The sequence below is a fragment of the Scyliorhinus torazame genome, chromosome 4 (assembly GCF_047496885.1).
Source record: "Scyliorhinus torazame isolate Kashiwa2021f chromosome 4, sScyTor2.1, whole genome shotgun sequence".
NCBI classification, from domain to species: domain Eukaryota; kingdom Metazoa; phylum Chordata; class Chondrichthyes; order Carcharhiniformes; family Scyliorhinidae; genus Scyliorhinus; species Scyliorhinus torazame.
This window is the reverse complement of record NC_092710.1, coordinates 266789196-266815165: the sequence shown is the minus strand read 5'-3', so window position 1 is coordinate 266815165 and position 25970 is coordinate 266789196. Positions and strand designations below refer to the sequence as shown.

The 25970-nt window shown below is 47.4% G+C and overlaps 1 protein-coding gene across 1 annotated transcript in view; it reads right to left on the bottom strand.

Moving 5' to 3' along the window:
- mdn1 (midasin AAA ATPase 1) overlaps positions 1 to 25970 on the bottom strand; it is a 239387-nt gene that overhangs the window by 149346 nt on the left and 64071 nt on the right. The window contains exons 20-27 of the mRNA XM_072499762.1: positions 24080 to 24193; positions 21451 to 21598; positions 20361 to 20471; positions 18339 to 18490; positions 9475 to 9653; positions 6364 to 6572; positions 3926 to 4072; positions 3579 to 3720 (exon numbers count right to left, since the gene is read on the bottom strand). Coding sequence (XP_072355863.1) covers positions 3579 to 3720; positions 3926 to 4072; positions 6364 to 6572; positions 9475 to 9653; positions 18339 to 18490; positions 20361 to 20471; positions 21451 to 21598; positions 24080 to 24193 — 1202 coding nt within the window. The remainder of the gene's footprint in view (positions 1 to 3578; positions 3721 to 3925; positions 4073 to 6363; positions 6573 to 9474; positions 9654 to 18338; positions 18491 to 20360; positions 20472 to 21450; positions 21599 to 24079; positions 24194 to 25970) is intronic.

The window sequence follows — 25970 nt, the reverse complement described above, 5'->3', positions numbered from 1 at the left end:
CAGCTGCCCCCGACTATGTCAGAGGCAACGATATCGCTCCTCCTAAAGAAGGAAAAAGACCCGCTGCAATGCGGGTCCTATAGGCCCATTTCCCTCCTGAATGTGGACGCTAAGATTCTGGCCAAGGTAATGGCAACGAGGATAGAGGAGTGTGTCCCGGGGTTGGTTCATGAGGACCAAACTGGGTTTGTGAAGGGGAGACAGCGGAAGACAAATATACGGAGGCTGCTAGGGGTAATGATGATGCCCCCACCAGAGGGGGAAGCAGAGATAGTGGTGGCGATGGATGCCGAGAAAGCATTTGATAGTGGAGTGGGATTATTTGTGGGAGGTGCTGAGGAGATTTGGCTTTGGAGATGGGTATACCAGATGGGTACAGTTGCTGTATAGGGCCCCGATGGCGAGCGGGGTCACGAATGGACGGGGGTCTGATTATTTTCGGCTCCAGAGAGGGACGAAGCAGGGATGTCCTCTGTCCCCGTTATTGTTTGCACTGGCGATTGAACCCCTGGCCATAGCATTGAGGGGTTCCAGGAAGTGGAGGGGAGTACTCAGGGGAGGAGAAGAAAACCGGGTATCTCTGTATGCGGATGATTTGTTGCTATATGTGGCGGACCCGGCGGAGGGGATGCCAGAGATAATGCGGATACTTGGGGGGTTTGGGGATTTTTCAGGGTATAAACTGAACATGGGGAAAAGTGAGCTGTTTGTGGTGCATCCAGGGGAGCAGAGCAGAGAAATAGAGGATTTACCACTGAGGAAGGTAACAAGGGACTTCCGGTACTTGGGGATCCAGATAGCCAAGAATTGGGGTACATTACATAGGCTTAATTTAACACGGTTGGTGGAACAGATGGAGGAGGACTTTAAGAGATGGGACATGGTGTCCCTGTCACTGGCAGGTAGGGTGCAGGCGGTTAAAATGGTGGTCCTCCCGAGATTCCTTTGTGTTCCAGTGCCTCCCAGTGGTGGTCACGAAGGCTTTTTTCAAAAGAATCGAGAAGAGTATTAGGAGTTGTGTGGGGGCTGGGAAGACCGAGAGTGAGGAGGGGATGTTTGCAGCGTCGTAGGGGCAGCTGGGGGGGGGGGGCTGGCACTACCGTGCCTAAGTGAGTACTACTGGGCTGCCAATATTTCAATGGTGTGTAAGTGGATGGGAGAAGGGGAGGGAGCGGCGTGGAAGAGACTGGAGAGGGCGTCCTGCAGGGGGACTAGCCTACAAGCAATGGTGACGGCACCGTTGCCATTCTCACCGAAGAAATACACCACAACCCCGGTGGTGGCGGCGGCATAGGGGAAGGACGGGAGCCTCGGTGTGGTCCCCGATAAGAAATAACCATAGGTTTGTTCCGGGGAGAATGGATGGGGGATTGGGAGCATGGCAAAGAGCTGGGGTAGTACAATTGAAAGATCTGTTCGTAGATGGGACGTTTGCGAGTCTGGGAGCGCTGACGGAAAAATATGGGTTGCCCCAAGGGAATGCATTTCGGTATATGCAACTGAGGGCTTTTGCGAGGCAACAGGTGAGGGAATTCCCGCAGCTCCTGACGCAGGAAGTGCAGGATAGAGTGATCTCAGAGACATGGGTGGGGGACGGTAAGGTGGCAGACATATACAGGGAGATGAGGGACGAGGGGGAGATCATGGTAGATGAGCTGAAAGGGAAATGGGAAGAAGAGCTGGGGGAGGAGATTGAGGCGGGGCTGTGGGCTGATGCCCTACGTAGGGTAAACTCATCGTCCTCGTGTGCCAGGCTAAGCCCGATACAATTTAAGGGGCTACACAGGGCGCATATGACTGGAGCACGGCTTAGTAAATTTTTGGGGGTAGAGGATAGGTGTGCGAGATGCTCGAGAAGCCCAGCGAATCACACCCACATGTTCTGGTCATGCCCGGCACTACAGGGGTTCTGGGTGGGGGTGGCAAAGGTGCTTTCAAAGGTGGTGGGGGTCCAGGTCGAACCAAGCTGGGGGTTGGCTATATTTGGGGTTGCAGAAGAGCCGGGAGTGCAGGAGGCGAGAGAGGCTGATGTTTTGGCCTTTGCGTCCCTAGTAGCCCGGTGCAGGATATTGTTAATGTGGAAGGAAGCCAAACCGCCGGGTGTGGAGACCTGGATAAACGACATGGCAGGCTTTATAAAGGTAGAACGGATTAAGTTCGTATTAAGGGGTTCAGCTCAAAGGTTCACCAGGCGGTGGCAACCGTTCGTCGACTACCTCACAGAAAGATAGAGGGAATGGAAAAGAAGACAACAGCAGCAACCCAGGGGGGAGGGGGAGGAATCGGACGGACTCTCAGGGATGTTATTGTATATGTATAGGCACTTGTTTTAGGTAATGTATATTGGACTGTTGGATTGTATCTTTGGAGAGTATTTATTTTTGACAAGGCAGTTGCCATTTAGTTTTGTTTTTGCTTCTGTTTATATATTATTTATTTAGTTAAAACTGGCCACTGTTATTTATATTGCTTTATTGTTGTGTAAAAGAAACACTACGTATTGTTATGTTTGGCCAAAAAATCTTGAATAGAATATATTTTTTTTTTTTAAAATATTCGAGGATCTGGATCCACATTGTTACCAAAACAGATCTGTTTTTCCTGGGCCATATCCTACCTGTGCACCAATTTGTTAAAATCTGTTCACTAATTGAGCTAGTGTTTACAAAGAGACTAATAAACAGGGGTGACAACATTCCCTCACACTTTGTGGTGGGGGTAAATATGCCAAGGTGGACTGAATGAGACTATTCTTAACAAGGATCTTTGAGCGCAACTTCAACAAAATTTGACTTGTCAATGAGATATCGCTTGCAGACAACATATCTGACCACACAATCGATAGCAGTCATAATGTATGATTTCCATTTCACATCACCCCAGAGGAACAGAAAATATTATTGCTAGTTGAGATACACGCCTCTGGGAGTCCTCAGATACAAGAGACATGGCATGGTCAATGGAAACACTGGCTAAGTGGATTGAGGAAAGAAGGATCAAAAAAAAGTCACTCAGTATGGCAAGACAAGGAGATAGGAAGAACCCCACACTTGCCCTTCTCCTTTACAGTCACAACATGCATCACATTACACGGTAAGGGGTGGCACGGTAGCACAGTAGTTAGCACTATTGTCTCACTGCTCCAGGGTCCCAGGTTCGATTTCCGGCTTGGGTCATGGACTGTGTGGAGTTTGCAGTTTCTCCCAGTGTGCTTCGGTTTCCTCCCACAGTCCAAAGATGTGCAAGTTATGTGGATTGGCCATGATACATTGCCCCTTGGTGTCCAAAAAGGTTACGTGGGGTTACTGGAGGTGTGGGCTTAAGTAGGGTGCTCGTTACAAGGGCCGGTGCAGACTCGATGGGCCAAATGGCCTCCTTCTGCACTGTATATTCTATGATTCTACGAAGACTAGAGGCTTCTCAAAGGAGAGACGATCATGATCAAATTGGGTCACAAACTTGTATTCATATTGATGTTCTTCAGGCCTACTCTAAAGACGAAGAAAGCTACAAAGAGCACCAAATGACATGGAAGAGGAAAAAGGTCAAATATTCACCAGGAAGAAAATAAAACTCACCATCAGTGGCTATGTGTCTTATCCAGTCATAACCAGGCATTAATTGTTCAGCCAACCTATAGCGTTCACCCCACCGAAACAATTCTCTCAAGGTAATGAAGCCATGTTTTCCAGCAAAAACACTTGATCCTCGACGATAGGACTGTTTAAAATATAATTGTTGAAATACAACGTTAAACAAATTATGTCTTGCAGCCTTCAACAGTTTGCCTCATTTATGTCACACTTCAACAGACCGTTCGCAATCTTGGTAATATAGTTGGAGATATTCCCAGTAATTTTTAAAAATTCAACATTTCATAGGTGCTTGCATGGAAAATGTCCAAAAGACTTTGCTCTCTAATTACCTGCAATTCCAGCATAACTCTAACCAGTCTTGTGCAGTAAGATGGGGGCAAAGAAGATCGCTTGTTAAGAATCATTTCCAACTCAGCCCTTGGAAGCTCATCAAAATGCAGTTCCACAAAACGGTTCCTGAAAGCCCTTGACAGCACCTAGATAATAGATTTAAAAGTCAGGATTGGAAGAAGTTAATCATACTAATAAGATAAATCCTACAGTAATCCAAGATCCTATAGACAAGAGAAGACAACTATAATAGGGCTGATGGACAATGTTATCCCATATTACCCTATTCTTCCACAGTTCACATTGTAATACAAAGCCAAAGCCAACATTTTTGGGAGTCATGAATCAAATCTGTAGACATGCAAAATAAAAATACCTCAGGAAAATGATGGAATCACAATGTCAGAGCTAACGACATTGTCAGAGCTAACGGGGCAGAACGGTAGCATAGTGGATAGCACAATTGCTTCACAGCTCCAGGGTCCCAGGTTCGATTCCCGGCTTGGGTCACTGTCTGTGCGGAGTCTGCACATCCTCCCCTTGTGTGCGTGGGTTTCCTCCGGGTGCTCAGGTTTCCTCCCACAGCCCAAAGATGGGCAGGTTAGGTGGATTGGCCATGATAAATTGCCCTTGGTGTCCAAAACTGCCCTTAGTGTTGGGTGGAGTTACTGGGTTATGGGGATAGGGTGGAGGTGTGGGCTTCGGTAGGGTGCTCTTTCCAAGAGCCGGTGCAGACTCGATGGGCCGAATGGCCTCCTTCTGCACAGTAAATTCTATGATAATCTGTAAATTCTATGAATTGTGCTGCACACAACTGGAAGCAGCAACTGAATTTGTGCTTTAATGGAGGGCTAGGCAATGACTCTTTTGCCAAATTCCCAAACCCTAACATGTCCAGAACAACTCTCAAAGTCACAAGTCATATCCTAAGCAACTATGACAAAAGGGAAAAAGTTCTTCCTCACCCTTCTGTACCTGGCTGCAGCCTTTTGATATGCCGACCACACAACCTCCGTCCAACATCACTCCACTGACATCCAGCTGGGAGGGACTGTAATTGGCTGTCCTATCAACACCTGAAATTGTTTTCACTTCCTGCTCTCACACAGACATCCAGCCTCCCCTCGAGGATTCATCCTCGGCCCCAAATTTCTCTTCGTGCTGCCCCTTGGCAACTCATCCAAAAACAAGTCACATCAGAAAACAAATCATGTATGTACCACCTCTCTGCCATCTCGAAATAGTCAGATTGTGTCTGATGCGCAGCACTGCAATTTTCTCCAATTTAAATATTGCCTTCCATGCCCACTCCCAACTCTATTCCCTGGCCACTGACTCCATCCCTCCTGAGGCTGCACCACAACCATGGTGCCATATTTGATTCAGGTATGAGCTTCATATCCGATATCTGTGCCATCAAGACAAAGGCTATTTCACACCTTTATATCACCATCTGACACTGGTTCTGACTCAGCTCATCTGCTGCTGTAATCCTCGTACATGCCTTCATTACCAAACTAAAGTATTCCAATGCACTCCTGGTCGACCCCCCACATTCTACCTTCCATAAACCTAGTCATCCAAAATTCTGTTGCCCATGTCTTCACTTTTACCAAGACCTGTTCCCCTATCACTCCTGTGCTCACAACATTTGGCTCATAATCAAGCAATGCAGCTCACAGTCAAGCAATGTGATTTTAAAATGCTAACCCTGGTTTCAAATCACTTCATGACCTCACCCCTTCCCATCTCTAATCTCCTCCAGTCCCACAAGCAGATAAATTCTTCAATCCTGGCATTAATTACTCTCCCCATTGGTGGTCACACCTTCAGCTAGCTGTGTCTTAAATTGTCATTTGGGGTGGCAGTGACGGTGGTTAGCACTGCTGCCTCATGACACCTAGGACCCGGATTCGATCCCAGCCCTGGATTACTGTCCGTGTGGGTCACACCCCAAAAACCCAAAAGATGTGCAGGGTACGTGGATTGGCCACACTAAATTGCCCCTCATTGGGGAAAAACTCATGGAATTTGTGCCCTGAACCTCTCCCAACACAATGTTTCTGACCCACCTTTTGATCTTGTCCGAAAGTCTCAAAAGAAAATAATATTTATGCTCTAATGTCCCTGAAAAAAACCACCTTGGGGTATTTTGTCAGACAATATAAATACAGGTAGTCATATTTTGATAAACATAACGTGTGCACATGTTCCTGCCAGTTATTTTAAAGTATGTCTGATCACAACACGGCCTTCATTTATAGTGGCAATATACTAGCGTTCAAGTTCCATGACAATTCGCTAGCATCTGTAAAGTTCGAATGAAAACAAACATTCACACTGGTCTTCTGGGACACTTCCAGCCAGCACACACCACCCCTGCAAATAGCGGGGGGGGGGGAAAAAAAAAAAAAAAAAAAAGCAGATAAAAACAGACCTTTCTGCCACCATATAGTCCAGGTGGGTTTTGGGTTGCAAAAAGCATGAATCTTGGGTGTGCTTTTACCACTTCTTGGGTCTCAGTTATGAAGAGCTCACGATTGTCATCAAGCAGCCGATTAAGTGCTTCCAAGACATCCGTAGGGGCCAAATTCAATTCATCGAGGATAATCCAGTGGCCCATTCGCATCGCATTAATAAGCACACCTAGAGAAAAAAAAAAAAAAGAGGATCACCACCACTTTGGTCACAATTTGACAATGTTTGTTTATCCATTCTAACTGTTTAGCTTTATGGTAACACCAAACAAAAATCATTTTTGCGAATACGTGAATAACCCAGATTTTTTTTGGTCAGCTGGGAGGGGATAAAGGTCCTCCCATGAGCTCAAAGTGGCACAGAAGGTTTCGATGGTACTAGAATGTATTTTGAATCTTAGTTTTTAAAAACTTGACACTTTCTACGAAGATGTGACATCCAGCAATACAGCAAGAAGAATCCCTTCAGACATCAAAAGTAAAAAGAAAAAAAAGTGTATAAATTACACTTATCCACTCCACAGAAAACAGAATGAAAACTGAGACATACACATGCAATTTAAGCACAAATAATTACAACTTAACATTAAAAATCCACAATTTTTTTTTTTAAAAAAGCGCTTTGGCTGGGGCATGGGAGAGGAATGAGATTCCACACTTGCAAAATTAGTTCTCAGGGCTTATTGTTCACCACTACCTATGAAATGCAAACCAAGATTTTCTAGCCAAGGTCCTGCCGCCACGGCAGATCCATCCAGTAAGCCAACCAAAAGTCCACTGACTTCGATGGGACTGCAAAATCAACCCATAGTTACTCCTGAATGAACAACGCTCAAACATTTTGGAGACTGGAGAGAGAGCGCGAGAGCGCTCACTGATTCACACATATCTCCAAGGAGTTAAACAGGAGCTCCAAAAATAATTTGGTCACATTTTCAGTGTTCTACGGGTGAAGAGATGTTGAAGTGTAGGTCAAGGTAGGAGGTGGGCGGAATGATCTCAACACTAACTCAAAAGCCTGGAACAACTTGAAAAGGAAAACATGAAATTAAAAATCGCGTATCGTCACAAGTAGGCTGCAAATGACAGTGTGAAAAGTCCCTCATCACCACATTCTGGCACCTGTTCGGAGAGGCTGGTACAGGAATTGAACCCGCGCTGCTGGCCTTGTTCTGCTTTACAAGTTAGCTGTTTAGCCCACTGTGCTAAACGAACCCCTAATTTCCACCTATCATGGCTTCCAACAATAGTGCTGCTATTTTAAGTGCTGGGTTTTTAAGTTTGGCTGCTTTGGAACTAGTAAGCAATGTTGCTGCAGAACAGGCACTGGACACTTAGGTTTTAGAATGACATTCTGAACATGTCAAGAATGTGGGAAGTTAACAAGATTAACGGTGAATTGGAGAAAAAAATAAATTAACAGTTAACAAAACCAGCACACATAGCGAAATAATGAGATGGGTTTTGTCCAGTAACAAGATTAGCAGTAGTCTGGAGTCATTGAGACTGTACAAATGGAAACTTTCAATGGCAAGGAGTATGAGCAAGATAGACAGCAGAATCTACAGAGGGGAATATCAAAGTTTGAACATTATAACTGCTAGCACTTGGCTGCTGATCAAGATTAGACTGATAAATAACTGGCCAGATTGCATTTATTCTGTTTTGCTTGGGGAGGATATATCTGGGCAATTTTCCACATTGTCAAGCATAATAACAACAATAATAATTATTGCCACAAGTAGGCTTACACTGCAATGAAGTTACCGTGAAAAGCCCCTGGTCGCCACACTCCAGCACCAGTTCGGGTACAGAGGGAGAATTCAGAACGTCCAATTCACAAAAGGGGCTGGTTTAGCACACTGGGCTAAATAGCTGGCTTTTAAAGCAGACCAAGGCAGGCCAGCAGCACGGTTCAATTCCCGTACCAGCCTGAACAGGCGACAGAATATGGCGACTAGGGGCTTTTCACAGTAACTTCATTGAAGTTCCTTGTGAAAATGAGATTTTAATTTCATTTCATCTTCACCTAACCTGCACATCTTTAGACTATGGGAGGAAACCAGAGTACCCAGAGGAAACACACACCGACACGGGGAGAAGGTGCAGACTCCGCAGACAGGTGACCCAAGCCGGGAATCCCTGGTGCTGTGAAGCAACAGTGCTACCCACTGTGCTAGATAGATGCCAATGTTGTGGCAGTGTTGGAACAACTTCACTACAGGCATGGCTAGTTATGGGGGACAAGTCTTCAGCAGCCCACCTGGAATGTTGTCAGGGGCCATAGTCTGCGTCCTGTGCACTTTGCCACTGGATATCATGGAGTGAATCAAACTGACTGTAAACGGAGTAGAAATGTTGGGGATCTCTGTAGGAGGCTGAGATAGATCATCCGTGTGGCAACTTCAGTTGAAAATCATCTTAAATGCTTCAGCCTTGCCTTTTGTTCATGTCCCAGTCTCTGCCATCATTTAGAAAGGGAGTGTTCACGGGGCTATGAACCCCTCCCATTCATTGTTAATTACTCAGCATCATTCACAAGTGTATGGGTTAGAATTAGGAGAGCTTTCATCGGACATTGGGAGGTTCTGCCATGCTGCTTCCACTGTTCAGCACACATGGCAGTACTGACTGCATAGAGGTTTTATCAAGTTTAAAATTCACTTTTAAATCATTAAGGCATAGAACGGAGTCATTTACTGAGAGACGCCAGTGACATGGTGAAGATAAAGACAAACAGAGGACTGCCATTCACGATTGCTATCAAGTTAAGCTTCTGTGCCTCTTTTGGTCATTCAGCCTGCCAAGGCGGCTGCAGGAGCCCATAGAATTATATGCACCCTTCAAAAAGTGGGGAGGATTAATCCGCAATAAGAAGCAAACGGAAATATCTTTGTTCCTACTTTTGTAATCAGGTTTTACCCGTATAGTAGAAGTACCCAGACTGCAAATAGCAGTATCATGCAAATGGGTCACATTATGTCTGCATGCAAAACTTAGAAATATTAGTTGCTCATGATCTCCATGAACCATTTTCTACCGCTTTCAATTAGAAACATCATTGCACAAACCTTCTTTAAAGACCAATTTTCCCGTTTCATCAGATGTATAGCAGCCAATATATTCCTGAATGTCTGTGTGCTCGTGATTATTGATCCGCACACAATGGTTTCCAGTAGCAGCTGCCAACCAAGAGATCAGACTGGTTTTACCAACTGATGTCTCCCCTTGAATGAGTACTGGATGAATCCTGGAGTGAAAACACCAACGGTAAACAAAAAATATTAGTGACAATTGACTACTCGAGTCTTCAACAACAAGTTCCGTTAAGCAAGAGTTACATTTGATTGGACACACAAAAGGAGTATCCAACATACCCACATCCAAAAGTAAATGGCAAATTGGAACACTTTTGTTTGAAGGCTGTGGATAATGGAGGAGGAAGAGAGACACAAAATTTGAGATGGGAATGTAAAATTTCTTTGACACATTTTTTTTAAACAAAATTAATGATTTGATCTCCTTGCTTTGCATTAGAAAATAAGCATTGTTTAACACCAGGGGCCCGATTCAACAGAAATACTTCCAAGTTAATTTGTGGCGGGTTTAGAATTCCCCGCTGCTATCCAATTACACTTTTGGGCCTTGGGGAATTCCGCACCGGTTTAGCGCTCACTTGTTTTTCAGCACGAGGGAGATGAACTCCAAAATCAGGCTGCCATTTTGAAAGGGTGCCCCAATCTCTAAGTGAGACATGGGCAATATCACCTCTCCACACATGGGCACTACCACACCACCACCACCTCTCTCTCAAAGAGGACACCTGCTATGGGGTCCCTGGGGGTCCCACTTCTTCAGGCTCCTTCATGCCCCAGCCCTTCCAGGACCCCCAGCCCTTCCAGGACCCCCACCCATCAATCCCCCAACTTCCCAGAGGCCCATACTTAACTGCCCTGCACCCCCCACCCTTCAATGGACATGCATCCCCTCCCCCCACTAAGCCTCTTGAGCCTTGCAGTGCCACTGGCACCGAGGCAGTGCCAAGGTGCCCATGTTCCACGGGGAGGGACAAGGAGCCAGGAGTCTCCGGTAGCCTCCCTAGTAGGAGACATCTAGAGTGCGTTCCGCCTGGTCCACGTTTGTGTGGACCAGTGCCTGGCTGCGGAGGCCGGTAGATCCTGGGTAGGTTTGCTGCAGTTTGTTCCCACCTCTTTTGGGCGCGATTCCCACAGTTCGCGGGACTCGAGTGGATCTCGCGAGGCGCGAGGGCTGCGGGGAAACCCACAAGTTGCCTCCTGGCACCCACCGGTGGGACCGTGCTAGAGTGAGAGTGCTCCACATATCAACTTAGTTTGGATGTACTCGCACCAATGCACCAGGATGCTGAGGGTTCATGTCCTACTCCAAGGCCAGAAATTTTATGGATGGCAGGGTGTCCCTTCCTGCCCACAACAAAGTTGTGCTCAATGCAACGACACCAATATTGGCTGCTCCATAGTTCCTACGACAATCCTGACATCCCAGGTAAAAGTAGAGATTGGGTCGATGGACCCAAATTCACTAGAATGTAGAGGAATGAAATTCAGATAGGCTTGGACAGACTGGATGCCAGGATGTTGTTTCCTCTGGCTTGAGTCTGGAACAAGAGGTCAGTCTCAGGATCGGGGATAGGCCATTTAGGACTGTGATGAGGAGCAATTTCTTCACTCAAAAAGAGGTGAACCTGTGGAAGTCTCTACCACAGAAGGCTGTGGAGGGACTAAAAAGAAATAGATATGATATTTACGCTCCAGAAATGTGTCAAGGATATGGGGAGAGTGCAGGAGTAGGGTGTTGAGAGAGAACATCAGCTATGATCAGCTGAAGGGTGAAGCAGGCTTGAAGGTTTGAACAGCCCACTCCTGCTCCTATTTTCTATGTTTCCTAAATACTCCAAGAAGCATCAGACAGCTGATGGCTGAGAAAAACTAGGAGCAGCAGTCCATTCAGCCCTTGGAACCTGCTGCACTGTTCATTAAGATCATGGTTGATTATCCAACTCCGTAACCTGCTGCTACTTTCCCCCCCATATCCTTTTTTAAAAATATATATTTTATTCAAGATTTTAGGCCAAACATAACAGTACGTAGTGTTTCTTTTACACAATAAAGCAATATAAATCACAGTGGCCAGTTTTAAACAAAATAAATAATATATAAACAAAACTGAATGACAACTGCGTTGTCCAAAATAAATACTCTCCAAAAATACAATCCAACAGTCCAATATACAATTACCTATAACAAATACCTATACATATACAATAACATCCCTGAGAGTCCGTCCGATTCCTCCCCCCCCCACCCCTCCCCCCTGGGTTGCTGCTGTTGTCTTCTTCTTTTCCATTCCCTCTATCTTTCTGTGAGGTAGTCGACGAACGGTTGCCACCGCCTGGTGAACCTTTGAGCTGAACCCCTTAATACGAACTTAATCCATTCTAACTTTATAAAGCCTGCCATGTCGTTTATCCAGGTCTCCACACCCGGCGGTTTGGCTTCCTTCCACATTAACAATATCCTGCGCCGGGCTACAAGGGACGCAAAGGCCAACACGTCAGCCTCTCTTGCCTCCTGCACTCGCGGCTCTTCTGCAACCCCAAATATAGCCAACCCCCAGCTTGGTTCGACCCGGACCCCCACCACCTGCGAAAGCACCTATGCCACCCCCACCCAGAACCCCTGTAGTGCCGTGCATGACCAAAACACGTGGGTGTGATTCGCTGGGCCGCTCGAGCATCTCGCACACCTATCCTCTACCCCCAAAAATATACTAAGCCGTGCTCCAGTCATATGCGCCCTGTGTAGCACCTTAAATTGTATCAGGCTTAGCCTGGCACATGAGGACGATGGGTTAATCCTACGTAGGGCATCAGCCCACAGCCCCTCCTCAATCTCCTCCCCCAGCTCTTCTCCCATTTCCCTTTCAGCTCATCTACCATGATCTCCCCCTCGCCCCTCATTTCCCTATACATGTCCGACACCTTACCATCCCCCACCCATGACTCAGATCACTCTATCCTGCACCTCCTGCGTCGGGAGCTGCGGGAATTCACTCACCTGTTGCCTCGCAAAAACCCTCAATTGCATGTACCGAAATGAATTCCCTTGGGGCAACCCATATTTTTCCGTCAACGCTCCCAGACTCGCAAACGTCCCATCTACAAACAGATCTTTCAATTGTACTACCCCAGCTCTTCGCCATGCTCCAAATCCCCCATCCATTCCCCCGGAACAAACCTATGATTGTTTCTTATCGGGGACCGCACCGAAGCTCCAGTCCTTCCCCTATGCCGTCTCCACTGCCCCCAAATTTTCAATGTGGCCACCACCACCGGGCTTGTGGTGTATTTCTTTGGTGAGAACGGCAACGGTGCCGTCACAATTGCTTGTAGGCTAGTCCCCCTGCAGGACGCCCTCTCCAATCTCTTCCACGCCGCTCCCTCCCCTTCTCCCATCCACTTACACACCATTGAAACATTGGCGGCCCAGTAGTACTCACTGAGGCTCGTTAGTGCCAGCCCCCCCCCTGTCCCTACTACGCTGCAAAGATCCCCTCACTCTCTGGGTCTTCCCAGCCCCCACAACTCATAATACTCTTCGACGATTCTTTTGAAAAAAGCCTTAGTGATCACCGCCGGGACGCACTGAAACACAAAAAGGAATCTCGGGAGGACCACCATTTTAACCGCCTGCACCCTACCTGCCAATGACAGGGACACCATGTCCCTTCTCTTAAAGTCCTCCTCCATCTGTTCCACCAACCGCGTTAAATTAAGCCTGTGTAATGTACCCCAATTCTTGGCTATCTGGATCCCCAAGTACCAGAAGTCCCTTGTTACCTTCCTCAATGGTAAATCCTCTATTTCTCTGCTCTACTCCCCTGGATCTACCACAAACAACTCACTTTTCCCCATGTTCAGTTTATACCCTGAAAAATCCCCAAACTCCCCATTATCTCTGGCATCCCCTCCGCCAGGTCCGCCACATATAGCAACAAATCATCTGCATACAGAGATACCCAGTGTTCTTCTCTCTCTCCTCTTCTCCCCCCCCCCCCCCCCCCCCCGGAGTACTCCCCTCCACTTCCTGGAACCCCTCAATGCTATGGCCAGGGGTTCAATCGCCAGTGCAAACAATAACGGGGACAGAGGACATCCCTGCCTCGTCCCTCTATGGAGCCGAAAATAGTCAGACACCCGTCCATTCGTGACCACGCTCGCCATCGGGGCCCTATACAGCAACTGTACCCACCTGATATACCCATCCCCAAAGCCAAATCTCCTCAGCACCTCCCACAAATAATCCCACTCCACTATCAAATGCTTTCTCGGCATCCATCGCCACCACTATCTCCGCTTCCCCGTCTGGTGGGGGCATCATCATTACCCCTCGCAGCCTCCGTATATTTGTATTCAGCTGTCTCCCCTTCACAAACCCAGTTTGGTCCTCATGAACCACCCCCGGGACACAATCCTCTATCCTCATTGCCATTACCTTGGCCAGAATCTTAGCATCCACATTCAGGAGGGAAATAGGCCTGTCGGACCCGCATTGCAGCGGGTCTTTCTCCTTCTTTAGGAGGAGCGATATCGTTGCCTCGGACATAGTCGGGGGCAGCTGCTCCCTTTCCCTCGCCTCATTAAAGGTCCTCATCAGTAGCGGGGCCAGCAAGTCCATATATTTCCTATAGAATTCCACCGGGAATCCGTCTGGTCCTGGGGCCTTCCCCGCCTGCATGCTCCCAATCCCTTTCACTACTTCCTCCATCTCAATCGGTGCTCCCAGTCCCACCCTCTCCTGCTCCTCCACCTTAGGAAATTCCAACTGATCCAGAAAGCACATCATCATTCGCTCCTTCCCATCCGGGGGCTGAGCTTCATATAATCTTTCGTAAAATGCCTTGAACACTCTCTCCGCTCCCCGCTCCATCTCTCCCTCCTCATCTCTCACCCCCCCCTCATCTCCCTCGCTGCTCCCCTTTTCCTCAGTTGGTGGGCCATCAACCTGCTCGCCTTCTCCCCGTATTCGTACTGTACACCCTGTGCCTTCCTCCATTGTGCCTCTGCATTACCCGTAGTCAACAAGTCAAATTCTACATGTAGCCTTTGCCTTTCCCTGTACAGTCCCTCCTCCGGTGCCTCTGCATATTGTCTGTCCACCCTCAGAAGTTCTTTCAACAACCGCTCCCTCTCCCTACCCTCCTGCTTTCCTTTATGTGCCCGAATAGATATCAGCTCCCCTCTAACCACTGCCTTCAGTGCCTCCCAGACCACTCCCACCAGCACCTCCCATTATCATTGAGTTCCAAGTACCTTTCAATACACCCCCTCACCCTTAAACACACACCCTCATCTGCCAATAATCCCATGTCCATTCTCCAGGGTGGATGCTGTTGTTTTTCTTCCCCTTTCTCCAGGTCCACCCAATGTGGAGCGTGATCCGAAATAGCTATAGCCGTGTACTCCGTCCCCGTCACCTTTGGGATCAGTGCCCTTCCCAAAACAAAAAAATCTATTCGTGAAAATACTTTATGTACATAGGAGAAAAACGAAAACTCCTTACTCCTAGGTCTACTAAATCTCCAGGGGTCTACTCCTCCCATCTGCTCCATAAAATCCTTAAGCACCCTAGCTGCAGCCGGCCTCCTTCCGGTCCTGGACCTCGATCTGTCCAGCCCTGGATCCAGCACCGTATTAAAATCTCCACCCATTACCAACTTCCCGGTCCAGGATTCGTCCTAACATACGCCTCATAAAGTTGGCAGCGTCCCAGTTCAGGGCATACACGTTCACTAATACCACCGCCTCCCCTTGCAATTTGCCACTCACCATCACTTATCTGCCCCCACTATAGTCTTTGCTGCAATCATTACCCGCTTCCCCACTAGTATGACCACCCCCCCGTATTTTGCGTCTAGCCCCGAATGAAACACCTGCCCCACCCATCCTTTGCGTAGTCTGACCTGGTCTATCAGCTTCAGACGAGTCTCCTGAAACATAACCACATCTGCCTGAAGTTTCTTTAGGTGTGCAAGTACCCGTGCCCTCTTAATCGGCCCGTTCAGCCCTCTCACATTCCAAGTGATCAACCGGGTTGGGGGGCTCTTTCTCCCCCCCCCCCCCTTGACAACTAGCCATCTCCTTTTTCAGTCCAGCTCCTCACCCGGTTCCCACGTAGCCGTATCTCCCCCAAGCGGCGCCCCCCCCCCCCCCCCCCCACCCTGACCACCCCCCCTCCACATACCAGCTCCCCCTTCTCCCCAGCAGCAGCAACCCAGTTAACCCCCCCCACTAGATCCCAAACTAGCGTAATTACACCCCCCCCCCCCCCCCCCCCCCATGTTGCTCCCAGAAGTCAGCAAACTCTGGCCGACCTCGGCTTCCCCCCGTGACCTCGGCTCACACTGTGCGAGGCCCCCTCCTTCCTGCTTCCCTGTTCCCACCGTAATTACCATAGCGCGGGAACAAAGCCCGCGCTTCTATTTTGGCCCCGCCCCCAATGGCCGGCACCCTCAGCTACTCATCCTCCCTCCCCCACGACACGGGGAAGAGAGAAAAGTTACAGGGTCGCAGGATTAACAACTTGGGAAGTCATCTCTTCACCCTTCTCTTTTCTCCCCCCCCCCCCCCCCCTTCAACCCCACATATTCACCCCACCACTTTGTCCCAAACGTTCTTTTTCTGGCCCGCTCACTCCAGTTTCTCCTCGACAATAAATATCCACGCCTCATCTGCAGTTTTGAAGTAGTGGTGTTTCCCTTGATGTGTGACCCACAGTCTTGCCGGTTGCAGCATTCCAAATTTAATCTTCTGTTTGTGCAGCACCGCCTTGGCCCGATTAAAGCTTGCCCTCCTTCTCGCCACCTCCGCACTCCAGTCTTGATACACGCGGATCACCGCGTTCTCCCACCTACTGCTCCGAGTTTTCATTGCCCATCTGAGGACCATCTCTCCGTCCTTGTATCGGAGAAATCTCACCACTATGGCTCGAGGAATTTCTCCAGCCCTCTGTCTTCGCGCCATAACTCGATAGGCTCCCTCCACCTCCAGCGGACCCGTTGGGGCCTCTGATCCCATTAACGAGTGCAGCATCGTGCTCACATATGCCCCGACTACCGCCCCTTCGGGAAGACCAAGAATCCTTAAATTCTTCCTCCTCGCATTATTCTCCAGCACCTCCAGCCTTTCCACACATCTTTTGTGTTGTGCCTCGTGCATCTCTGTTTTCACCACCAGGCCCTGTATGTCGTCCTCATTCTCAGCAGCCTTTGCCTTCATGACCCGAAGCTCCTGTTCCTGGGTCTTTTGCTCCTCCTTTAGCCCCTCAAATTGCTTGTAATATTGGGGCCAACAGCTCCTTCTTCATCTCCTTTGAGTTCTACCACGCAACGCCGCAGGAACTCTTGTTGGTCAGGGCCCCATATTAAACTGCCTCCTTCCGACGCCATCTTGCTTTGTGCCTGCCTTCCTGGCCGCTGCTCTAGAGGATCCACCGCAATCCGGCCACTTTCCTCTCTTTTTTCCATCCGTGTCCAAGGGGGACTCCCTTCTGGATTACCGCAGAGTGTTTTTTGCCGTTAAAATTGCCGTTGGGGCTCCTATTAAGAGCCCAAAAGTCCGTTCCACCGGGAGCTGCCGACACGTGCGACTTAGCTGGTCATCGCTGCACCCGGAAGTCTTCCCCCCATATCCTTCGGTTCCCTCAAAGAGCTGTATCGAATTCCTTCTTGAAAACATACTGGGCGGGACTCTTCGTTGGCTGATGCAGAAAGCGGGAAATGCGATTCAGCAGAGAATAGGCTCAGACGCCAAATTCGCAGCGGGCTGAGGGAGAATTCAGAATGTCCAATTCACTCAACAGCACATTCGGAACTTGTGGGAGGAATCTGGAGGAAACCCATGCAGATGCAGGGAGAACATGCAAATCCACAGACTGTGACGCAAGCCAGGAATCGAAGCTGGGACCTTGGTGCTGTGAAGCCACAGTGCTACCCACTATGCTACCGTGCTGCAGCTGCGCACACCACTGAAGGCCCACTATGAACTTAGCCACGGGTCATATGGGTGCCCCCTCCCAGGCCTCTGGTCCCAGCAGCTGTATGGGCACGCTACAGCACAACCCGTGCCATCTTTTTGGCTGGGATGAGTGTGGGTATTGGAATCACAGACCCAGCGAATCCCTCACCGTTTTTCATTGGAATTGATTGTATTTCACGTGCTGCTGGTGCTAGCACTTCCACAGTTGCTGAATTTGGTCCACGTTCGACACCAGTTTTGCGGTCGTGAAGTCCATGAATTCTGCACCAGTATCAACACAGTCCAGAAATGGAGAAACCCACCCACGGTATTTTGGCCTAAAAACAGTTTTCTGAAGCAGCAAATTCCACAGGCTCACCTCTGCCACGGTGAAGAAATTTCTTCTTATCTCAGTCCAAAATAGCTTACCCACCCCCTTAGACTGTGACCCCTGGTTCTGCACTCCCCTGCCATCAGGAACATCCTTTCTGCATCTGCCTGGTCAGAATTTTATAGGTTTCCGATCAGCCAGCAGCTCTCACCCCAGCAGGGACAGCAGCTGAAAATAAGCCATAAATGGTGGAGACACAGCCTCCCTGCCACCACACCTGTAAACCGCCAGTGGGGGGCAAAGTGAAATTCTACACCAGTACCTGAGCACACTAATACTGACAACAGTGTTGCATTTTTGAAGTGCTAACCCAAGACCCCATCTCTGGCCCAGTGCTCCAAATTTACAATGAAGGTCTCATGGCATTATTCTTAATTGGGAACAGTACAAATCCCCTCTGTTGCCGAACAGATGGTTCAGGCGTATATGCATCAGCCGATTCAAAAATGGAAGTTTATTAAATGAGTTGATAAAAAATCATATATTCCTACCCTGCAGCAACTACTCTTGCTAGATCCCTTAGGTTCAATTTGACGGAGGGAGTGAGAATATACAACTTGTCAACAGAAGGTTCCTCATCTCCTGTTGTAATCCAGTAGCCTTCAATCTGTAATGACTTTCCCCCTTTTGGTTCAGGTATCGGCTGAAATATTAAAGAAAATGTCAAAAGGTCATTGCTCCGCTTTTCAAAACCCATTTTGCTCCTTACGGAACGATTGATTTGATTTCACCATTTAAACACAACAACTGCATTCAAAATCTAAAATATCACAACAGTACATAGCCCATTTCTACAAAGCACACGGAGATTATTTACGCAGTTATTACTTAAACAGATTGTCTGTGTATTGGAAAATCTGTATTTATGTAACACCTTCAACAAATAAAATATTCCAAGGATTTTCACGGAAAGTATTTTAAAAAAATACATGAACCCCAAATGGAAGATATTGGGCTAAGTGACCAAAAGCTTAATCAAAGAGGTGTTTTAAAGCACCGAGGCCTAGACAATGAAAGGCACGGCCACCAACGGTGGAGCGATTTGAAATCAGGGTAGCTGCAGTTGGAGCAGCGTACATCTCAGGAGGGTTGTGGGGATAGAGAGGATTACAGAGTTAGGAAGGTGTAAAGCCCCATGGAGGGATTTGGAAACAAGAATGGAGAACTTCAAAAATCAAGACTTTCATTCCCAGTCAAGCAATATGGGTCAGTGAGGGGAAAGTTGCTTAAAGTTGAGATACAAGCAGCAGCATTTTGGATAATGTCATGGTCACAAACTGTAGAATGGGGAAAATCAGCTGGAAGTGCATTGGAATGGCCCAAGTTTAGGGATGATGAAACCTGGAAGGGTTCCAGCAGATACAGCCGAACGGGAGAAATTATGGAGGTGAAAAAACTTGGATAATCTTAGTGAGTGGGAGATCAGAAGTTAATCTCAGGGTCAAATGGGACACCAAGCAGTGAACAGACTGGGTTTAGAGATACAGTACTGTAGCGGTTACAGAACTAGGAGTGGTTATAAATCGCTGAACTAATAATCAAGAGACCAAATATAAATTGCTGTGGTTGATTTGGTCTTTCATTGCAGTTGGAAAAAAAAAGGCAATGCAACCATGAAGTTAAGTTACATTTTTACAGCAATCTGTTATGTAATTTCCACCAAGCAGGTTGATTTTACCCTGTCTGAGATGTGGGCAGCACGGTAGCACACTGGTTAGCACAGTTGCTTCACAGCTCCAGGTTCAATTCCCGGCTTGGGCCACTGGACATTCTCCCAGTGTCTGTGTGGGTTTCCTCCGGGTGCTCCAGTTTCCTCCCACAGTCCAAAGATGTGCAGGTTAAGCGGATTGGCCATGCTAAATTTCCCCAAGGTATCCAAAAAGGTGAGATGGGGTTACTGGGATAGGGTGGAAGCATGGGATTAAGTAGGGGCAATGCAGACCAGATGGGCCAAATGGCCTCCTTCTGCACTGTAAATTCTATGATTCTGTGAGGGATCAGGCCCAGTCCAACGTGGTCGGCTTTACTGCCGTCAACTGGTTAGAAACACGCCTCAGCTGCATCAAAATGATACATAACCTTCACAGGGTATCAGAGATGGGGGTAACATGTGCACATCCTGAGAGTTCATTGAAAATATTAACTGGTGATCAAATTTTAACTTTATTCTACCTTCTTTGGAGTGTTGAATTGGATACATCAGTGATCACTTTCTACAAGATTTAGCAACTAATAGGGCAGCATGGTGGCACAGTGGTCAACACCGCTGCCTCACGGCGCCGTGGATACAGGTTTGATCCCAGCCCCGGGCCACTGTGGAGTTTGCACATCCCAGAACCCAAAACGATGTGTAGGGTAGGTGGATTGGCCATATTAAATTGCCCCTTAATTGAAAAAAAATGGAATTGGGTACTCTTAAATTTATTTCAAAAATTTTTGACAACGAACCACTAAAGCATAAGTCTTCATCCCAGAGCCACAGTAAATTCACTGGCAAAAATAGATGAAAATACCTGCTGGAGAAGAGTTTTGGCACTGATCCCAATAATATGATGGCAGATCAATTTCTCAACGATTGGGTGAGATACACGATCCAGTTGAGTTAGGAAACTCATGCAGAAACCCTGTAAAATTTAAAAGTTAGTATAAACATGCAGTTCAAATAACCAGTTCTGTACATATTTTATGTTTCTTTAAAATTCCTAATCAAGAGCAGATGAACTAGGAGCAGGCGGCCACTTGGGACCCCTTTAGTCTGCTCCACCATTCAATAAGATCATGAATAATCTGATCTTGGCCTCAAATTCACTTTTCTTTGCTGTCCTTTTAACCCCCCCCAGATGCTGTTGTAAATGAGAAACCTGTCCAACTCAGCCATGAACATATTCAACTGAAGCAGCCTCGAATGCAGTCTGGGATAGAGAATTCCAATGATTAACGACTTCTCAATCTTAAATGGGAAACCCCTCATTTTTAAATTGCATCCCGGGATCTAGATTCTCTCATGGAGGGGCATCAGCCTCCCAGCATCTACCCTGTAAACTCAGTCATCTCTCATTCTTCTGAACTCCGATGACTATCGGCCCAACATTTCCTCATAAGGCCCACCATTCTCGGAATCGGCCTGGTGAACCTTCTCTCTGAACTGCCTAGTGAAAGTACACCCTTCCGTAAGTAAAGCGGCCAAAACCATACACAGGACTCCCAAGTGTGGTCTCACCATGCCCTGCACAGTTGTAACAAGACTTCAATACTTACTCCAGACTACTCACAATCAATACAAGGTGAGGGTGGGAGTGGGGGAAAGAGTAATACAAACAAACGCCAATTGCATGGGAATTATTTCTATCTCCCCACACAAAATATCAGCTTTTAAACAAAGTTTAGGATCTTAAATGGGTTCGCATTAAGGGTGAACCATAAGCAGTGCTTCAATGAGGCGAAAAGACCTTGAAATAAATAAGTGCATGTTTTGGGAACCAAATAAGACATTGCAGATGGCAGTGCATGCTTCAAGACACTTTCTAAAATGGCTGCAGCAAAGTATTCAGCTGCAGTAAATGTTTCTGTACATAAGTTGATGAGATGGCATTCATCAGTTACCTCATACAATGAGCGCTGAATGCAGTTGCACGAGCACATTGCTGCAAATTTAAGAGCACGGCAGAGAGTCCGAAGGCTGTAGTGGGGCCTGTGGCCTGTACCATCCATTAGCTGGACACTTGTCTCCTTCCGCACAGATAAGTAAAACCTAACAAAGGGCAGACACATTCAGAGCAAGTATCAGTATTTACAAAAAGACATCCATTTAGTCCCTTCAAAATGCTGTTGGGTGGGTTAACAAATTTGCATCACAGAGATTTGATCCAGATATTTATAATAACATGAACAACCTGTAGTGAAAGAGACTGCACTGGACTCCTCCAGAATTTGTGATCAAGGTCAATTGCCATTTTTGGACATTCAGACTTCCAGCAGCACATTTTACACCAATTATGGGAAATGAAAGAATAAAAGATCAGTGCTCCAGCTGGAATTTCTAAAATTAACTACGACAATTGCTTTAGAATAAGAGACCCAGATAATCATTTGAGAAGAATGTTAAATGCCAAGAGTTAATGCTCTGCAGAGCTGTGTAGTTGTCTGTGGGGCCTCATTAATACAGACTAGGCAATGCACTTCCAACACCCTTGTGGGATGGACTCGTTGTATGTGCATTGCCTCTAGAATGCTATTTTCCTAGCTAGCTTAGTGTTGCGCCCTACAAAACAGATATACTGTTTTGGATACGGTTGAGGGGAATGACCCAAGGGGAAAGCAACAACAGCCAAATGTGTTGCAACACGGTTGCTGCAAAGGGGAGGAGTAAAAAAAGTGTGGGAATGCAATAGTTATGGGGGATTCAATTGTAAGGGGAATAGATAGGCGTTTCTGTGGCCGCAAACAAGACTCCAGAATGATAGGTTGTCTCCCAAGTATGGTGCTAGGGTCAATAATGTCTCAGAGCAGCTATAGCACATTCTGGGAGGAGGAGGGTGAGCAGCCAGTGGTCGTGGCACACATTGGTACCAACAACGGGATGAAGTCCTGAACGCAGAATATAAGGAGCTAGGAAAAAGGTGAAGTCGGACCTCAAAAGGTAGTGATCGCAGGATTACTACCAGTGTCACGTGTTAGTCAGGGTAGAAATCGTACGATGTATCGGATGAATACTAGGCTGAAGAGATGGTGTGATGGGGGAGGGCTTCAGATTCCTGGGGCATGGGGACAGTTACACCTAGGCAGGACTGGGACTGATGTCCTTCTGGGGGGGAACATTCATAGGGGTGGTATACAGACCACCAAAATGGCAGGGGTAATGTTGAGAATAGCATTAGATAGGAAATCAGAGATGCATGTGATAAAGGAACACCTGTGATTATGGGTGACTTTAATCTGCATATAGATTGGATGAGTCAAATTAGTTGCAGTACAATAAGAGGAGGAATTTCTGGAGTGCATATAGGATGGTTTTCTGGACCGTTTTGTTGAGGAACCAAAAAGGGAACAGGCCATCTTGGACTGGGTATTGTGCAATGAGAAAGGATTAGTTGGCAACCTAGTTGAGAAAATCCCTGGGGATGAGTGACCATAATAATAGTAGGATTCTTTATCAAGGTGAATAGTGAGGTAGTTGATTCAGAGACCAGGGTGCTGAACCTTAATAATCTTGAAACCAAAAAGAAAATGCTGGAAAATCTCAGCAGATCTGGCAGCATCTGTAGGGAGAGAAAAGAGCTAACGGTTCAAGTGCAATGACTCTTTGTCAAAGCTTGTGAGGCCACACTGGAGTATTGTGAGCAGTTTGTGTCCTTAACGGGTCTTCTTGCTATGGAGGAAGTGCAGAGAAAGTTTACCAGGCGGATTCCTGGAATGGCAGCAATGTCCTATGAGGATAAGTCAGTTTGGATTACATTCATTGGAGTTTTGAAGAGTGAGAGGGGATCTCACAGAAACTTACAAAATTTGAGGCGAGGAGAAATTTCTTCACCCAGAGTGGTGAATCGGTGGACTTCGCTACCACAGAAAGTAGTTGAGGCCACAATGTTGCATAATTTCAAGAAGGAGTCAGATATAGCTCTTGGGGCTAAAGTGATCAAGGAAGATTGCGCGGGGGAGGGGGTCAGGGTATTGAACATGATGATCAGGCATGATCATAATGAACAGCAGAGCAGGCTCGAAGGGCCGAATAGCCTCCTCATGCTTCTATTTTCTATGTCCACAATGCTGACATATTTAAGCACATTATAGAAGAATGTTGATTAGTCACAAGCCAGCATTAACAACAGCATGGGAAGCAAGCCGTCAATGAGATACATTTTGCACAGTCGAGCCTCAAGGTCTGTTTAAGAATAACATGACGTTGTAGCAACAGGGAAATTTATCAAAGGACATAACGGGACCAAGAGTGGGACCTTGAAGCAAGCGCAGAACTTCAGCAATACAAGTCAAGCTAAGAACTTGAAAACTTATCAATACTACACAAAGGAGCACCGTTAGTTAACACCTCAATTTATTCTAACCACAAAGTGACAGCTGTAATAAAAACCCATGCAATATAGTCAAACTGCTGCTGCCACCCTCGCATAAAGCCATATGGAAAAGTGTTTAAAATGATCTTCACTGCTAACATTCACTTTTCTTCCCCATATACTTCAATAGCCAGGATTCAGAACTGCCAAGTTATTCTTACTCAATGATCCCTTGAATGGTTTTCTTGCTGATGTTTAATCCCTTTAAGTAATCAGATATGAGGATTCGAAGATCTCCTTCATCTTCTAGCTCTTCAACATACAGCTCCGTAAATCTGTCAATATAGAATACAGTAAAACATCAGCAGAATGAAGACTTTTTAGAATTCAAAGTGAGTCAAGGATAGTCAAAGTTTGTTAGAAGATAAATCATCAGAGCATCCGATGGATGAAATAGATCCATTAAAGGTTTATACGCAATAGAGCTCCGGTGACGGTGGGCAGGAGGCAGCCGCATACTGGAGGGCTCCCACTCAGGAATAGGAATTTCAGAGTTTTAACACCCGGTCCCAGGGGCAATGGAGGCTGACAAGGCTGTAAGAAGGCACAGGGAGGAGACATGTCCAAGCTTAGGGGAAAAAAAATCCTTGTAAAATGGGGTTAATGAAAGTCTGCCGGTGAGCGGGAAAGTTAGCGCAGGAACTGTAACGAAAACGGAGGCTGGAGCACCAGGGGAGGCCGCATCACTCACAGCAGAAGAAATGACCAAAAATTGATGGTTGTGGAACTAAAAGCTGTTCACAAAGCACATGGAAGCGATAAAGGAGATGGGGGCGGTAATGAAAGTGCTGGTGAAGGAGGCGATTGCCCTGGTGAGGGTGGTGGTATCAAGCGCAGCGGCAGAGGTGCGGGAGCAAGGTGAGACATTGAAGTGGAAGAGGCATTATCGCAGCACAGTGATCAACTCACCTCGATGGGGAAGGAGTTGCAGAAGGTGACAAGAGACCAACAAGGGTCTGCGAGCCGAAATGGAAGACCTGGAAAACAGATCCAGGCAGCAGAATCAGAGCATCGTCTGTCTGCCCGAAGGGTGGAAGGCCCGAGGCCGACGGAGTATTTTGCCATGATGTTGGCGGAGCTATTGGGGGAGGGAGATGATTCCCCTCGGTACGAACTGGATCGGGCTCATTGGCCGTGGAGGCCTACACCAAAAGCGAGTGAGCTGCCAAGAGTAGTAACTGTGTTTCCGTAGGTACAGCGTGAAGGTGTAGGTCCTGTGCTGGGCAAAGCAAAAGCGGGTGGTGCAGTGGGCTGGAGCTGGTACACACATATACCAGGACTTTATGGTGGAGCTGGTGAGGAGGCAGGCTGCCTTCAGTCAGGTGAAGAAAGCACTGTACATCAGCAAGGTGCAGTGCAGCATAGTATATCCAGGTAACTTGAGGGGGACCTACAAATCCAAGGACTTGTATTTTGGGACGGCAGAGGAGTTTGCAAAGGCAGATGGACTGTGGCAGAATTGAGAAATGGGACAGAGCGGGTCGTGTACCGATGTAGCTTTTTTCACTGAGTGTTGGTGTCTGTACTAAAATGAGTCAACGCAGTACATTTGGGCAAGGGAAGAGTTGGGACTTTCATTTGCAACGATGGCTCTTTGGAGCTTGGGTGTGTATGCCGGGGTTGTGCGCTAAAGGGGATTTCCTGGGATCGGGCAAGGGGGAAGGAGACCCGGGCGGGGGGCTCCATGCTGGCCAGTTTAAGCCGGCCAATGAATAGGAGTGAGGTGTTTGGGGGGGGGGGGGGGGGGGGGGGGGGGGGAAGAGCTGCAGCCATCGGAGCCTGGTAGAACAGGTTTCGGTGAGTCTAGCCGGGGTGAAAATTGGAGGAAGGAACCATGGTTGGGGGGAGGAGATTACAAGAGGAAGTGGGGGGGGGGGGGGGGGGGGGGGGGTCTACAATTCATGGGTGCCATTCACGGTACTCTTTCAGGGATTGGATGGCATTGAACATTAGGGGGGTGGACTATGTGTGTCAACGGTGACCAGGGGCGATTCCCAATTCTTTTTTCTTGAGGTTTAGTTTTATTTGATGCTCATATGGTCAGGTGGGCTG